This window comes from Lampris incognitus, chromosome 1 (assembly GCF_029633865.1).
Source record: "Lampris incognitus isolate fLamInc1 chromosome 1, fLamInc1.hap2, whole genome shotgun sequence".
Taxonomy (NCBI): Eukaryota; Metazoa; Chordata; class Actinopteri; order Lampriformes; family Lampridae; genus Lampris; species Lampris incognitus.
Window position 1 is genome coordinate 105,341,449 of NC_079211.1, and position 17,652 is coordinate 105,359,100.

Genomic DNA, 17,652 nt, shown 5'->3' on the forward strand with positions numbered 1-17,652 from the left:
CCCCGTGTTGGTAAGCAACGGAATAGACCGCTACGCCACCCAGATGCCCCCAGAACCAATCCTATTTGATCTTTTCAGCTCCTGATTTGAAAAAAAAGACAAAATAATTCATTCAACCCACCGTATGTAAGCAGAGTAGACAGTTTGTAAGAAGGGTAGACAGATTATGAATGGAGAATAGAACATACTAAATACTTGGACTGGTGATCTGTCCTCCATATTACTGTCCCCCTACCCAGACCCTTAATTGAATTAGTGGGGTATGCACACTAAATGACTGAATAACAGATCAGTGAGGGCACTTGTTTTACGCGTCTGGTCGCAGACCAAGCTCACGTTACCTCTTACCCCTGTAAAGCATCACAAATGGTTTGGAAAATTACACGACGGGAAAGCCAGATTTCAAATGGAAAAAAAAGCGTCACCAATAAACTGGCGAACATAGGCTGTTAGACAAGTCCTGTGTAAAATCCAGAGCGTCATAGATGACCCTCGCTCCTACCCTGAGCCGCTCCATTCACGTTAACATCTGCAGGGAAACTAACTATGTTAGACCCCCCACGAATTGTCTGCAGTTTTCTAATCAGGTAATATATCTTTTATTCAGCTGTATATTCTGTGTATTTTTTTTTTTTTGGGATTGTATTTCATCGCTGGGAGCACAGGTCTTACGTGTGAACTTGACCTCCAGGCCCCATGTTTCTCACGCCTCCTGCACCGCACATCATGAGGGGGGTGTTCCAGTGTAGACTGAAGAAAACCGTGTCAATTTTTTCGCGGTAAAAGGAAATGGCCAAACTTGTTGCTCAGGTCGCCACAGTCTTGCAGCAGCTCCTTATCTATGCAGTTGATATTGTCAGGAAGACGGTCGTCGGTCATTCTTCTCGTTTTCAGTCGGCTGTTTCTGTTCTGTCAAAAAAAAACAAACAACAATTTTGATCAAGAAAAATGATTCAGCACTGGAAGTCAGTCTCTTTTGGGGTTTATTTTAATAACAACACTTCTCTCTCCCACCAGTTATTTTTTATTTCTCTGAAACACATCACTGTGAATTTATTTCCTTTTTTTTTTTTAAGTAACTTTATCCAAATCAGGAAGTGGCCGTGAGCAGATGTCTTCCTGTTAGTTCTCTCTCAGCGGAAGCTCTCTCACATTCGCCCACTTGGGGCTATTTATTCCCTTTGGTGACTTTTGCATGTGTTCTGCCCAGACCTTTATAGCAGGGGGGCACCTTCTAATTATGGACAGGCATCATGGCAGCGATGTAACATGCATCACATATGGGGAACAGATGCTGCCATCTTCTCTATCACCCAACCGCATGGAGCCCAGGCGACACAAAGCCTTTTAATTTGATATAAATTCAGCTCATTAGTTGAGGAAGAGCTGGGTCTTAGTGAACCGGAGCTCGATGTCCACTTCTGTACATTTAAGTCAATTAATGTAACACATTTCGTACAACAACAAAAAAAAATTAATGCATCTTGCAGCATGCACTTGCACATCTCTGCAACATACATGCTGGCTGTTACATGATGGGGGTGTGTTCAGATCCCCCCCTCCGTTTCTCCCCAATTGTATCTGACCAATTACCCCACTCTTCTGAGCCATCCTAATCTCTGCTCCACCTCCTCTGCTGATCTGGGGAGGGCTGCAGACTACCACATGCCTCCTCCGATACATGTGGAGTCACCAGACGCTTCTTTTCACCGGACAGTGAGGAGTTTCACCAGGGGGACATAGCGTGTGAGAGGATCATGCTATACCCCCCCCCCCGCGCGCGCGCGAACAGGCGCCCCGACCGACCAGAGGAGGCGCTAGTGCAGCGACCAGGACATATACCCACCAGCTTCCCACCCACAGACACAGCCAATTGTGTCTGTAGGGATGCCCAACCAAGCCGGAGGTAACACTGGGATTCAAACCGGCGATCCCCATGTTGGTAGGCAACGGAATAGACCGTCACGCTACCCGGACGCCCAGATTTTACCAAAGTGTCTTAGTTAGTTTTTTGAACTCAGTTAAATGCATTTAGCATTCCAGCTACCAGCCACTTGCCACCATTATATGCGCGCACACACACAAACACACACACACTCACTCACACACTCACTCACTCACTCACTCACTCACTCACTCACTCACTCACTCACTCACTCACTCTCTCACACACACACGCACCCTAATCAAAGATCCCTTTCTGCTCATCTTATCTAAATATGTGTTTTTTAACACCAGAGCAGCAGTCTATCTGCTCCACATTTGGAAACAAGCTCTTTCTCTGTCATGCACAGTGTGGTGTGAGCTCTTAAGAATGTGTGTTTTGTTCTGTTTTTTTTCCCCAGCTCACAAGGCAAGCACAGTGCGTAACGACTATGTACTGTGCCCTGCACCTGTGCTCTACGAAGTAGGCCAGTAAGTATTCACTGAGATCAGAGTTGTGGGGAAGTACTTTGGTGCGCTTGGTGTTTCTGCGGTTGTGCTGCTCGACTGGGCCTCAGCCTCAGCCTGTGAGCCTCAGCCCACAGACTGATGTCCCACTTACCCCGGACTGCAACAAGCCACAGCATGGCAAATAAGTTCCAACGAATATTTAGATAGGGCGGCACGGTGGCGCAGCGGCTAGTGCGGTCGCCTCACAGAAAGAAGGTCCTGGGTTCGAGCCCTGGGGTAGTCCAACCATGGGGGTCGTCCCGGGTCGTCCTCTGTGTGGAGTTTGCATGTTCTCCCCGTGTCTGCGTGGGTTTCCTCCGGGGGCTCCTGTTTCTTCCCACAGTCCAAAGACATGTAGGTCAGGTGAATCGGTCGTACTAAATTGTCCCTAGGTGTGATTGTGTGGGTGTGGGTGTGGGTGTGGGTGGGCCCTGTGATGGACTGGCAGCCTGTCCAGAGTGTCCCCCTGCCTGCCGCCAAATGACTGTTGGGATAGGCTCCAGCATCCCCGCAACCCTGAGAGCAGGATAAGCGGTTTGGATAATGGATGGATGGATGACTATTTAAATATACAAGTACATGTTCTAAATTAGTCTTAAACTGATAACTCACAAACCAATGATATGATACATTTTTTTAATGTATATGATTGAATAGACAATGAGATACATGCAAGGAATTATAAGGTAACATTATTTCTTACATAAAATGACATGTAATTGTCTGTCTCTCAGCCAATCAGAAGGCATGGTCAAAACTAACCATTTTGATAGTACAAAAAAATTACATAGTTAAGACAGCTATAATTTTGGACTTTTCACAAAAAAATCTAGATTTTTACTGTCTTGAATATCTTTGTGAGTGTATACAGATACAAAAAGTTGCAGAAAAATGATTTTTGAGAAGCAACCTGACAGGGTGACAGGGCGAGCACTGATACAGGGTGACCCTGTATCATACAGCGTGACCATGTATCAGTGCTTGTTTTCGGTTGCATCCATAAATGGTGATGGAGTGAATCTCAAGCTCATTTTCAAGCTAAACACAAATGTGCACACACAAATACACACACATCCCATCGTCCAACCAAACTCCCACACCTTCGTTTGTTTTATTCAGTTTTATTTATCTTATGTCTTTTTTATGTCTTTTTTGTTGTTACGTATTTTTCATGAGCTGTTCTTTGTGTTGTCTTGATGCTGTTTGTTTGTGTTGCGTGGTTCATCTGCACATCTTCAGGGATGTGCAGATGGACGGTTTTTGTCTTGTATGTTTCTTTTTTTTCTTTATTCTGCTGTTCAGTTTGTTCCCTGCTTTTTTAAAAATTATCAGTTTTCATCATTTTGTGTGCTGAAATGTACTTCGGCAAAATCTATAAATGTGCTGAAATAGAAGAAACACACCAGGTGAACTCTGACTCACTGCTCCTGTTACCACAAACAACCAGTAAACAAGTCGAGTCCAACAGTAAAGATTAAACACCTGCAAGCCATGATGAATTACACAACCCCCCCCCCTCCTACCACCAATATAAATATGTGCTTATTTTTGGCTGGATAGCTATTTCCATGGTAACATCATCTCTTATAATCCCAGAGCATAACAGATGATCGCTAAGACGTCCTAGATGGGACAACAGATTTTAATGTCCTCGCTGAACATAATCCAATCAAAAATGTATGATTATCAGCGCCGCTGGCTCCTGGAGGACTTTAATCTCCAAAACAGATTATAGATCGTATGAGGATGTTAACTGCTAAAAAATCAACTTTAACCTCACCTAAAATAATCCTCTCATTTTCTAATCCAATCTACAGGCGACCCCCTAACCCCCACCCCCCACCACTACCACTACCAAGCTGATAAGGAAATGTTAAAAGTCATACAGGGAACTGTCAGATAATGTGTGGCATGCAGTCAGTCCAACTAAGCTTCAGTTTAACTGACAGTAACATGTTTTGCACTTTGTCAAAACTGGATATTATGCCTCTGGACATAAAGTTAAGTGGAAAATATAGAATTCTGCATGTCTTTTCAATATTTCAATGAATTGATATGACAGTTAAAGGGTAAATGGACTGCATTTTATGTAGCTCTTCTAGTCTACCGACTACAGAAAGCGCTTTTTTACAATGTATGACTCACATCCAACCATCCACACACATTCATACACTGATGAAGCCATTAAAAGCCATTGAATCTCACCCACAGGTGGATCAGTGTAAAGTTCTGTCTTAATGAGATACGTGTGGCCTTTCCTGCTGGCGTACAATAGACTGAATGTCAATGTCAGTGTTTGTGCATCCAGTCTGCATGAGCTGGAACACAGTTTCTTCTGTCAGCCTGTTTCTCTCTTTTGACTTGATGTGCTTCATTGTTGAGAAGCTGCAGATGTAAGTGCTCCCAAACATGCTGGCCATCGAGAGTGCAAAATCCTCGAGGAGTGGAAAGCGGGACACGGGTAGTAGTTTCCAAAATGAAATTCCTCTCTCATTACGCTTTGCTTGAAAGAAGGGGTCTGACTGTAGTTTGCATAGTTCAAGCTGCAACTCTGGGAGTTGCTCACTGTCAGCAGCAGAGAGGGGGTCAGTGAATAACGCAGTTCGTGGCTGCATGGTGCGGAAATCTTGAAAGCATTCCTTGAACTGCTGCTGCAGTGTTTCTGTGTCTGCTCTGTACTTGAGAAATGTTTTCTCACATTCGGGGACATCTTTGCGCACCTCCACAGGTAGGAAAGTGTGCCAAATTTGGATGGTCGGATGAACAGCCTTCTCTGAATAGGATTAATTTACACTTAAATGCGTTCATGTGTGCATAGATCCAACACGGTTTGGCCTCTTCCCTGTAACTGCATATTAAGGTGATTAAGATGCGAGGTAATATCCTCAAGGAAGGCTGTGTCGCAGAGAAAATCTGTATCCCTGAGTTTACTGCCGTAAGCACTTGTATCACATCGAATGCTGTCCTCCAAGAACACTGGGATTTCAGTGCGCAGCGCAAGAAAGCTCTCCAGGCACTTCCCGCGGTTCATCCATCTTGATCTCAGTGTGCATCTGTAAATCCCCATAAGCGGCACTCACTTCATCCAAAAAGGCTACAAACCGCAAACTTCCTATGATTGAGAGACCTGCCCCCCCCCCCCCCCCCCCGAATGAGATTGGTAACCTTGGTAGCTAAATCCATGGCATGGCTGAAGTTCATCGTCTTGGCACAGAGGGCCTCCTGTAAGATCAAAATGAAATAGGATTTAACCTATGATAAAAATTCTCATCAAGAAAACCCACATTCATAACCAGATATTAATAGTTAGCTGGCAACAACGTGACCCACCTGATGTGTGATGCAGTGCAATATTGGACTGTCGATGCTGCTCTGTTGGAGGAGCCCGGCGAATCCAGTGCGTCTTCCTCGCATTGGTGGTGCGTCATCAGTCACAACAGCTGAGAGCTTGTCAGATCCCATGCTCACTTACAACACTTTTAAAGGCATTGAAAACATCCTTGCAGTTGTAGCCTTTTATGTGAAACAGCATTCAGAGGGTATCTCTCTTCCGTAATGTGATGTATTTTTAAGTAAAACTGGCAGCTGGTCCTGATGACATACCTGTGGAGGCATGGAGATTTTTAGGAGAGATTGCAGTGGGGTTTTTGACTCAACACAATCTTGAAAAGTGAGAGGATACCTGAGGAGTGGCGAAGCATACTTGTACCGGTTTTCAAGAATAAGGGTGATGTGCAGAACTGTAGCAACTACAGAGGTATAAAATTGATCAGCCACAGCATGAAGATATGGGAAAGAGTAATAGAAGCTAGGTTAAGAGGAGAGGTGACGATTAGCGAGCAGCAGTATGGTTTCATGCCATGAAAGAGCACCACAGATGTGATGAATGCTTTGAGAATGTTGATGGAGAAGTATAGAGAAGGCCAGAAGGAGTTACATTGTGTCTTTGTAGATTTAGAGAAAGCATACAACAGGGTGCTGAGAGAGGAGGTGTGGTATTGTATGAGGAAGTCAGGAGTTGCAGAGAAGTATGTAGGAGTGGTGCAGGATATGTATGAGGGAAGTGTGACAATGGTGAGGTGTGTGGTTGGAATGACAGGTGGGTTCAAAGTGGAGGTGGGATTACATCAAGGATCGGCTCTGAGCCCTTTCTTGTTTGTAATGGTGATGGACAGGTTGACGGACAAAATCAGGCAGGAGTCTCCATGGCAGATGATGTTTGCGGATGACATTGTGATCTGTAGCAAGAGTAGGGTGCAGGTTGAGGAGAGCCTGGAGAGGTGGCGGTATGCACTGGAGAGAAGAGGAATGAAAGTCAGTAGGAGCAAGATGGAATACCTATGTGTGAATGAGAGGGAACAGTGGAATGGTCAGGATGCAAGGAGTAGAGGTGACGAAGGTATATGACTTTAAATGCTTGGGGTCAACTGTTCAAAGTAACGGGGAGTGCAGAAGAGAGGTGAAGAAGAGAGTGCTGGCAGGGTGGAGTGGGTGGAGAAGAGTGTCAGGAGTGATTTGTGACAGAAGGGTATCAGCAAGAGTTAAAGGGAAGGTTTACAAGGTGGTTGTAAGACCAGCTACGTTATATGGTTTGGAGACAGTGGCACTGACAAAAAGACAGGAGACAGAGCTGGAGGTGGCAGAGTTGAAGATGCCAAGATTTTCATTGGGAGTGACGAAGAGGGACAGGGTTAGTATGAGTATATTAGAGGGACAACTCAGGTTGGATGGTTTGGAGACAAAGCAAGAGAGGCAAGATTGACATGGTTTGGGCATGTGTGGAGGAGAGATGCTGGGTATATTGGGAGAAATATGCTGAATATGGAGCTGCCAGGGAAGAGGAAAAGAGGAAGGTGAGGGAAGACATGCAGGTGGCTGGTGTGACAGAGGAAGATGCAGAATGCAGGTAGAAATGGAAACAGATGATCCACTGTGGCGACCCCTAACTGGAGCAGCCGAAAGTAGTAGTAGTTTCAAGTAAAACTGGATATCAGGGCGGCACAAAATGTATGGAGGGATGTGATTTGGTCCTTTAGGATTTGACTGGGTTGTTCAAAACTTAGGATATTATTGGTTGGAATGTTGCTTGTCCACCCACTCGAACATGGTGACACAATTACAAAAACATGGCAGTTTCAGAGGAAGTCAAGGTGATTATTTTGATATGAAATAATTGAAAACGGGGCGATTCTAGGATCAGACCTTTAGGGGGGGTTCGGCCCCTAATGGGAATGTGACATGCATACAGTGCCTTGCAAAAGTGTTCTACCCCCTTACTAAATCACTAATTTCATTGGCTAACAATTAATACATTAATATTTTTCCATGTATGATATTTTAATTTACAGCAATACTTTAACCATTAAGTTACATGAGTTTTACGTCACAAAATATTTCTTAAGAAAATGAGTCGGGGCGTCCGGGTAGTGTAGCGGTGTATTCCGTTGCCTACTAACACGGGGATCGCCAGTTCGAATACCCGTGTTACCTCCGGCTTGTTGGGACGTCCCTACAGACACAATTGGCCATGTCTGTGGGTGGATAGCCGGGTGTGGGTATGTGTCCTGGTCGCTGCACTAGCACCTCCTCTGGTCAGTCAGGGCACCTGTTCGGGGGGAGGGAGAACTTGGGGGAATAGCGTGATCCCCCCACGTGCAACGTGAAACTCCTCACTGTCAGGTGAAAAGAAGCGGCTGGCGACTCCACATGTATCGAAGGAAGCATGTGGTAGTCTGCAGCCCTCTCCGGATCGGCGGAGGGGGTGGAGCAGTGACCAGGACGGGTAGGAAGAGTGGGGTAATTGGCCGGATACAATTCGGGGGAAAAAGGGAGAAAAAATCCACCAAAAAAAAAAAGAGGTAGGATTGCCAACTTCCTGAAATGGAAATAAGAATGCCGGGTGGTGGAGGTGGGGTGGAGACTATATGACCTTAGACTGAGGAGCTCCGACTACTGTGGACCTATTACAAATATCTGATTATTGCATAATGCTCGTTTTGTTCAAAATGACGGGTCTTGCTCTTACGCCTGCATCACCCTTCAGTAGTAGGCTTATGTAAAGAGGTAGAATAAAAAGGCCCACATACTTGGTTGTGAAGACTCCCTGTGTCCTCCACAGCCTCTCACTCCTCCTATAATCTTCTCCCGATGCACGTTATTTGACGTCAAATTCCCCCGTGACTAATGGTGAAAGCCTTGTGGCAGACCGGGCAGTTAGCCTTGTACACATTCTCACTCACGCATCCATTGGTAATCATTTTCCCATTCCCTTCTGTACTTTTGTAATCTCTCTTTTTTTTCTGGCGGACTATGTTCGCAGGTAGTAATTTTTTAAATCTCGCGCCGCTGTCAGGTGTATCGTGGCAACATGACAGACAGGCTGGGGGATAACAGAGCAAAAGGGTTTCCTTCCATTGCGTACAAATCGCCCTGTCATAATAGTCTAACCTGTGATGTTGTTCTCCCATAGATTTGCACTGAACTGATTCTAAAAAATACACAACAAAGTGCGTCCCATATCACTTCAATACAGAATACGTCTTTTAGTTTCTGATTATGGGATGATTCCATAATAATAATAATAATGATAATCATTATTTATTAGGGGTGCTGAGATGAAATTTAGGTGTGCTTGAGCCCCCCTAAAAAGTCTTAAAATCGCCAATGATTTAAAGACTGATTTTTATTTATTTATTTATTTATTTTCTGGGATAGGTTGTTGGTTAGGTGCAAATTATGACGGGGGAAATGAGCTAAAAAGGTATAAAAGCTTTTTTTTAAATTATTTCATACCGTCTTTAGGAAGTCCATCTCTTTGTATTTATCTTGATTCTACACTGCCGTCAGTGCAGCAGAGGATTTTCTCATGGATTTTATTTAGTAAAATTAAATGTTATCTAAATAAAATCTATTATTACCCTTTATTATAGGTGACATTACAAAACTGGAATGTCTGCTAGCTAACTACCATGCCAGTCTGTATTCCCTTCCAATAGTGGAGAGGGGAACAGATGTGTTTCTGTTTTGCCTGTAAACAGTTCTTTGGGATGGAGCTGAAGTGTTGCATTATTTTGGTAAGTGTGCTGGTAATCCTATGGTAGCTTGATCCAGAAGTCATCAGCCTACAGCTAGGCCCTGACAGGACCTCAACTGATGCTACGTGCCAGCCATTTGAAAAAGGCCTGCTTAATTAACTCTTGGCTGCTGACAGTGACCCATTAAGTAGTTAGCTGGTGCAGGCTGTGAGTAAACACATCTGCTGGAAGGGCTTTAAAAGGATGTGCGACAGATGCAGCCATTCCCTTTTCCACGGTCCCCACTTAAATAATTCACCATGCACTGACAATCCCTGTACCCCAGACCACCTGCATCTACCACTGGAGCCTGGAAAGTTCTGTCTCTGTCCATCTGTCTGCCTCTTCCTCCATCACCACTACTGCTGCCGAGGGTGCTCCCCAACACGGACTCTCGTTGGCTGATGAAAAATTGTGTGTTTTTCCCCAGACCCCCCCCCCCCCCGTTTTCCTTTTGACAAACCACACTTTGTAGCATGCGAAGCCTTTCTCTTGCCGAATGTTGCTAGAGTATCTGGCTATCTTTGTGTTTGTCCCAGAAGGTGTAAATTACTGAGGAACTGTGTTTCAAGCATGGCGGGCAAGATGAGGAGCTCAGCTGATGCCTCCCAAATCCCACTGGGGATCTGGAGGGACCTGAAGCGGGCTGCCCCTTGTCCAACCTGGATGTCCAGGAATCACAGTGTTCCCAGTCGGTCACAGAGAGAAGTAGCGGTACTCATGGCGCAGGCATCATCTGTGGTGACAGCTGCGCCATCAGCCTTGGAACATCGGCATCTGCTGACGCCCCCCCCCCACCACCACCACCACCCCTTCTTCCTTCACTTCCCCCTCAGCTCCCAACCGTATCCCCCTGTTAAGAGACCCCTGCACACCCTTCTGGGGCATTGAGAGAGGGGTTAAGCGGCTGCACTCTTGCACCAGCATGTCCTCACTTGGTGTTTTCACAGTGATGGCAGAAAGTAAAAGATAACTCAAGGGGAGGTCCACCTGCTTGGTATAACTGGTATAACAGAGAATGCGGCAGGCCTTGTCAATAATTAAGAATCCCCATCCCAGGACTGTTGCCTGCAGCACCGTGGTGATTCCATCTGCTCTGCTAGACGCGGATGTGTACGATAGAAAGGCACTGTTGTTTTATCAACCTCCATGTTGTGGTACCGACATGATGGTTATGTATTGTTTTATCAAAACTTGTCTCATCGAGCTGAGATAAGTTTTCTATGAGTAGGTGGTATTAATTGGCCTTGACCCCTGCATAGGCATGAGTAAGTTTGAGAATGCTTCAAGATCTCCCTTTAAAGATAGCATAAGATTAAAATTGACTTTTTTACCTTGTTAGCTCAGTTCCGCCCACCATTTTATACATCTAATCAACAACAGCAAAAATTCCCTTTTGCAATTATTTTACATCAAAATTTAACCACCTCCTCTAGTTTCTCTGAAGTTCCTCTAAATTGCAAAGTTTTTGTGATTGCATCAACAAGTGTGAGCAGGCAGGTGAGCAACATTCCAACCAATAATATCATAAAATGTTTTGGACGTCAAATCCTGAACGATCAAATCACATCACTCTGCATATTTTGTCCCACCCTAATATCCTCTTTTAATTGGAAATGCATCACATGACGGAAGAAAGATGTGATCTCACATTGTCTTTAAGGAAAAAATTAGCAACTAAGAACACTTTTCCACTTTTAAAAAGTTTCTTTTCCAAAATTTTTGTTTCCTTTGTGAAAAAAAGATTATTGAATATCACTGAAATCTGGAAAATCCAGCCTTTAATTCTTCCTTCTTGAGAACAGTCTGTAAACTAGTATCCCCCTTTCAACCAAAGGCTTAGGTTATCCTTTTACACCCTTTAGAAATCATCACAGTTTGATTTTATATGGCCAAGAGTAACTTGTCACTTTCTCCAAGTGGTGGCTGTCTCTCTTGGTTGCTGAAGTCTTCATCTAGTCCTTGGGTATTTTTTAAAAAGGTCTTAAATAGTTTCCTGTCCTCCATCAGAACCACACAGAGTGATGGACCCCACATTCCCGGTGACAGGCTCTGCATATGCTCCACCATGAATTATTCACCCTCCTCAATTTCCACATCTTTAAGCGAAGTTTGAAAGCCATTAGTGACACCGAGTGTCACCGGCTCCAGCTGTATCGCTTCACCAAGGTTTAGCGTCATGTTGGGTTTCCCTGTCTGACAGGATAGCGAGGGTACGAGGAGCCAAAGTTTCCATAGTGCCGCTTTGGACCTCCTGCAAGGGGAGGGGGGGAGCCTTCTTCTGTTCAACTGGTGGCTGTTGGATCCATTTGGAACCGATGTCCTTTTCTACCAGGGTTTGACAAATCCCCCATGGCACCCTGAACAATCTGCCATCCTCTCTCCCATTTATTCATACACAACTATCTGACCCACCAAGCTGCTGCAACGCTCTCCCCAATGTCAGTCACTGTCTTTCATTGTGGAAATGCTGAGTGACGGGAAGCATTGTCCTAAATTATTCATCGTTCCTATTTTTTTAGGTCAACTATTGTGTATTTTCATTCCTTTCATATCCCCTTTTTGACTCATTTGCTTTTTATCTTCAGTCCCTCCTCCCTACAGTTCCACAATGGATATAAAGCTAATTCAGAGATTTGGAGCAGTAATCATTTTGTTGCAGTACAATAAGTTTCTGCTCTATCATTGCCGGGCCTGCAATTATTTTCTAATTAGACATTTGCAGTTGCCAAATTAGACATTTTCTTTGAGAACTTTGTTTTAATTTTTACTATATAAGTATTGCTCAACCAATTGTACGATGCAATTTTAACGTTTCCTGAAAATGAAGGGAGAGAAAGACAAGATGAGCTATGACCTGTGCCTCTTTCCTGGAGCAGATTCCTGCCAACTCAACAGGCACCTCGTGCAATAACCGTTTTGTGTCTGGAGGACATTAAATGAACACAAAAAAGAAAAAGGAGGTTACTGATTGTGGTTGGGGTGTGGTGCGTTAAGGATGTCTGGCGGTGTCGGGGGGGGGGGGGAGGCAAATGTTCGTCAATGTAACTCACTTGCGAGGTTTCCTCCTTTACGTGCCGGGGCCCATACATTTCCAACCTGATTTACAGCCCGCCCACCATTACCGTGGATTGAGTGTGTCAGCTGAATTAGCCTCTCCCCTCACCCTTTCAGCAGAGGCGCCTCGTTAACATGCAGGAGCTTCCAGCAGCTTTGCATAAGCAGAGCCGCACAACATGTTAAGCATTGACAATGCACACAAAGAAACATGTCTGATATACCTGAGGGTTGGAAAATGTGATGCAACCAAGGAAAACCTACGCGTCAACAAGTTGGCAGCAACGTGAAAGTGCATCTAGTTGCAAAGTACTGTAAATAAAGGATTTTAAGTATTTAGCACTGGTAAATAAGGAAAGTTGCAAAGGAGTCAGTTTGGAATATTTAGAATACGCTGCATAGTAATGGACACATGGTCCGGTTGCTCATCTGTTTAGACCCATTGGAGAATTAGCGGCCCAAGGCACAGCCTCAGGCAAAATCCTGGGCAAAGAGAGGGCTCTTGTTATTATTCTAAAGGACTAGTTTTTATTGTGCAGGCCTCCCCTGTATGCTGCCACACACTCACAGCTGGCACCTCTCAGACAAGACAATAATGCCTAGCCGAGTTCTTTTCTCTCCTCTCGCTGTTAGAGGGAGGATTTGAGGCGTTTCGCTTGTTCCATATCCTGAATTCTCATTAAATCTGTGGTAATTGGATTGGGTGTAATAGACATATGGAAATTGCGGTGCCGTTCATCATTAGGGTTTTTAATTGCGCCCAACCGGCCCACCCACCCCACTCCGCCTTTTTTCCTTTGCAAAGAAGTCATAGGAGTATGGCCAGCTGTTTTAACATGCAAGCTCTAAAATGTATTAGTCACTAGAAATGAAGCACTTGTGCTTATTTTTAGTTACTAGTCACTATATTTACAGTTGCTAATGTAATTTTACTGGTAACTATAAATGGTTACTAGTTCTTCATGAGTTAGCAGTAGTCAGTAATTTAGATTTTTTTATTCTTTTTTTTTTTTTTTTACTATTAACATCTACACACTAGTTACTAGTAAAGTTACTAGTTATTTTTTATCTCACATTTCTCACTTGTAATTGTTTTAACAGGTTTCCAGTAGTATTCAATAGGGTGGTGCATTTTAGAAATATTAACTTTTCACTACTACTTTTGAATTTTTTTTCTATTATTCTATAAGTGTGCATGGCCTCAGAGCCCAATATCGATCTTGCACACCATGCTTGGTGACAATTGGACCAACTTTTTAGGAGATTTGCCTACTTTCTGTTGAGGTGGCTGCATGTGGCGGCATGTAGTTTGGAATTTTAGAACTCTTTACAACTATGGCTAAATGGTGTTCAGTGAACATAACCAAGCAAGTTTGGAGGAGATAGAAAAAAATAGGTTTCCCACTATATCCAGCATGGGGGACATCCAATATGGCTGACACCACAGACTTATGGGATAGTGATTTGGGCATGGATGGAGACGTCATAAGGTGTAGGTTTGATAACTTTCAATCAAATGGTGGTGGGGATATACACAACTATATGTAGCAACATTTTTTTGATTACTGTAGCGCCCCCTGATGGCCAACTGGAATAAAAGTAGACGTTGGCAGTGTGGACCCCATTTCCTTGATAGTCAGCAAGTTTCTTTCTGTTCGACCTAATTTAATCTAATCTCAAGGCTCCTGAAATTTGATTGGACTATCTCTGACCTGTGGCAGCCATCTTGTTTTGACCATCAACTTCATCTTAATTGAGCCTGTAGAGCCTTGAGCCACGAGTGTCACAAAGTTGATTGAAGAAATGCCAGCTTCCTGTTTAGGAGCATAGGCTGCAAACATGTTTGTTCATGTGGCACACAATGTTTGGAATTTCAGAATTCTTTTGAAAATTTGAGGAGACACATAAGGCGGCATGGTGGTACAGTGGTTAGCGCGGTCGCCTCACAGTGAGAAGGTCCTGGGTTCGAGCCCCGGGGTAGTCCAACCTTGGTGGGTCATCCCAGGTCATCCTCTGTGTGGAGTTTGCATGTTCTTCCTGTGTCTGCGTGGGTTTCCTCCGGGGGCTCCGGTTTCCTTCCACAGTCCAAAGACATGTAAGTTAGGTGAATTGGCCATACTAAATTGTCCCTAGGAATGAATACGGGTGTGTGTGTGTGTTGGCCCTGTGGTGGCCTGGTGGCCTGTCCAGGGTGTCTCCCTGCCTGCCGCCCAATGACTGCTGGGATAGGCTCCAGCATCCCCATGACCCTGAGAGCAAGATAAGCAGTTAAGATAATGATTGGATGGATGGAGGAGACACATCATATGGCACCAAGTATATGATCATAGGACCTACGGTATAGGAAATACAGCAATGTGAAAAGTGCAACTTTGACCTGATGGTGGCGCTAGAAGCCTGGTCCGGCTGGCCCCAAGTTTATGGAATTTCCATTTGGCATCGACCCCTATGAGCCTCGAAAGTTTGAGAAAAACCTACCAAGCGGTTTGCCCTGTATGGCCAAAAACGTTGGAAAAATAATAACCATTGAAACACTCCCAAACAACGACCGGACCTTAAAAACTACTTGAATGACCATGGGCAGTCTTTAAACTCTATATTCTGTCAAGATAAATACCCAGTGGACATAATAATGCATCGCATATGTTAGTATGTCTGTTAAGAAACAACTGACACCAAAATTAACATTTTCTATTTTTTAAAACAATTTAAAATCACCGCTACTAATTTATTAATTATTAATATAATAATTAGGCTGAACTAAAATGTCACTAGGTGTGTGTGTGTGTGTGTTTGTGTCGGCCTTGTGATGGTCTGGCGGCCTGTCCAGGGTGTCTTCCCGCCTGCCGCCTAATGCCTGCTGGGATAGGCTCCAGCATCCCCGTGACCCTGAGAGCTGGATAAGTAGTTTAGATAATGGATGGATGGAACAATAATAATAGGGTGCCGGATGGGGAGCCGGATGTGGGTATGTGTCCTGGTTGCTGCACTAGCGCTTCCTCTGGTTGGTCGGGCTCCTGTTCGGGGGGGGAGAGGGAACTGGGGGCAATAGCGTGATCCTCCCACGCGCTGCGTCTCCCTGGTGAAACTCCTCACTGTCAGGTGAAAAGAAGCAGCTGGCGACTCCACATGTATCGGAGGAGACATGGTAGTCTGCAGCCCTCCCCGGATCGGCAGAGGGGGTGGAGCAGCGACCAGGACGGCTCAGAAGAGTGGGGTAATTGGCCAAGTACAATTGGGGGGAAAATGAAAAAAAAAGTGAGGGGGGGGGGAGACATTTATCTATACATACAATGCATACTCATACTACTAACCTCCTCAGAGCTTGATTCTGGCTGTTGTTATAATGAATCTATGTATTGTGAAAATGATTGCATACTGGTTCATTTGCAGAACTATGGACGTCTTCATCAGCTTGAACAATGGGGTGTCTTTCATCACCAGCAACCATGTCATCACTGCTTCTTCATGTGTAAGTTTGAGTTCTTCTTATCTCAAGAAATCCTGCATTGTATATCCTGTTTACAGAACGGATTTAAGCTCGTTTTTACATGGAACTGTCTCTGTAGTGCAGCTAGGCTTGAGAGTCAGTTGGGATAGAGGAAAAAGTTTTGTGCTGTGATCAGTGGCAGCTGGTGCTAACAATTTTTTTTGGGGGGGGTGCAATTTACCTTGGTGCAGCACATCTGACAGCTGCTTTAATGTCCATAGGCTACATTGTCCTTCTTAAAAACTGTGACTGTGTGGACATTAAAGCAGTTGTCAGATGTGCTGTCCCAAGGTAAATTGCCCCCCTCCCCAAAAAAAATTGTTAGCACGAGCCGCCACTGGCTGTAATGTAATTTGTGTGTGTGTGTGTGTGTGTGTGTGTGTGTGTGTGTGTGTGTGTGTGTGTGTGTGTGTGTGTGTGTGTGTGTGTGTGTGTGTGTGCTACATTCTATGAAGACTTGCCTGCAGTATTCATTGGGGGATGAGTTTGTAGAAATTCCCCTTCATTAACTCATGATGGGGATGTCCGATAAACACGTCACTCTGCCTTTCATATACACTTTACTGACATTATCTTACACTTGTTGTGTATATATACAGCAATCCCCAATTTTGCTATACAAAGAGCACCAAACTTATAAATATGTATATTTGTATTAGTTTTACAATGTGTTATGTCCCAATTTTTCTATGTGTAAAACCTGTCAGATCAAATCTAAGGTGTAGCATAAAATGTGAAGGCAGATTCTGATTCTGCTCCAGTTTATTGTAATGATTAATTACCAAGATAACAGATACAGCTTGATACTCAAATTCCTCACATGCCCCTCCATTTTTTGAATCCCATTCCCCTCTTCCATAGCAGTGTTCACTGCTCATTTTAGCGGGATCTGTCTTAGTCCTTGTAGCTAAGGGGGCTTCATGTGGGTCCTTTGACTTGCCCTGCAAAACAGAAAGTCCACACAGGGATCGCCAGTTCGAATCCCTGTGTTACCTCTGGCTTGGTCAGGCATCCCTACAGACACAATTGGCCATGTCTGCGGGTGGGAAGCCGGATGTGGGTATGTGTCCTGGTTGCTGTACTAGCACCTCCTCTTGTCTGTCGGGGTGCCTGTTCGGGGGGGGGGAGGGGGAATTGGGGGGAATAGCGTGATCCTCCCACATGCTGCGTCCCCCTGGTGAAACCTCACTGTCAGGTAAAAAGAAGCAGCTGGCGGAGAGAAAAATGGCGGGGGGGGGGGGGCAGGGGGAAGAAAACAGAAAGTCCGAAAAGTCCTATAAAGTTTATTCAATGAAACAAGCAGCAGTTCCCGTAGTAACAAAGGATAAATAAGCTCATGGTCCCTACCATAAGATGTTTTTAAGCCTGAAATATCCCATTATTTGGCAATCCTTCCTCTAAATTACAGGGTTTAGTATACTATTAAGGTTAGTGTATTCATAGCCATAGTAGGTCAAAGGCCAGTTTGCACAGGGTTTCCTGTGGTAGGAATAAAATGGTCCACTTTTTCGGTAAAAAATAGCCACCTCTTTTAGTAGGCTGACTACAGCCCTGCTTATTTCCTTCCCGAGCAAGTCAATGTCTTACATGATCATTCTG

At 44.5% G+C, this 17,652-nt stretch overlaps 1 protein-coding gene across 5 annotated transcripts in view; it reads left to right on the forward strand.

The window, feature by feature from the left end:
* The window catches only part of antxr2a (ANTXR cell adhesion molecule 2a), a 129,427-nt gene that overhangs the window by 19,191 nt on the left and 92,584 nt on the right, over nt 1–17,652 (forward strand). For all 5 annotated transcript variants that reach the window (XR_008810750.1, XR_008810752.1, XM_056286670.1 and 2 more), the window contains exons 10-11: nt 2,346–2,415; nt 15,957–16,035. Coding sequence is in view for 3 of the 5 variants with exons in the window: in XM_056286670.1 (XP_056142645.1) it covers nt 2,346–2,415; nt 15,957–16,035 (149 nt within the window). In the remaining 2 variants the exon portion in view is untranslated. The remainder of the gene's footprint in view (nt 1–2,345; nt 2,416–15,956; nt 16,036–17,652) is intronic.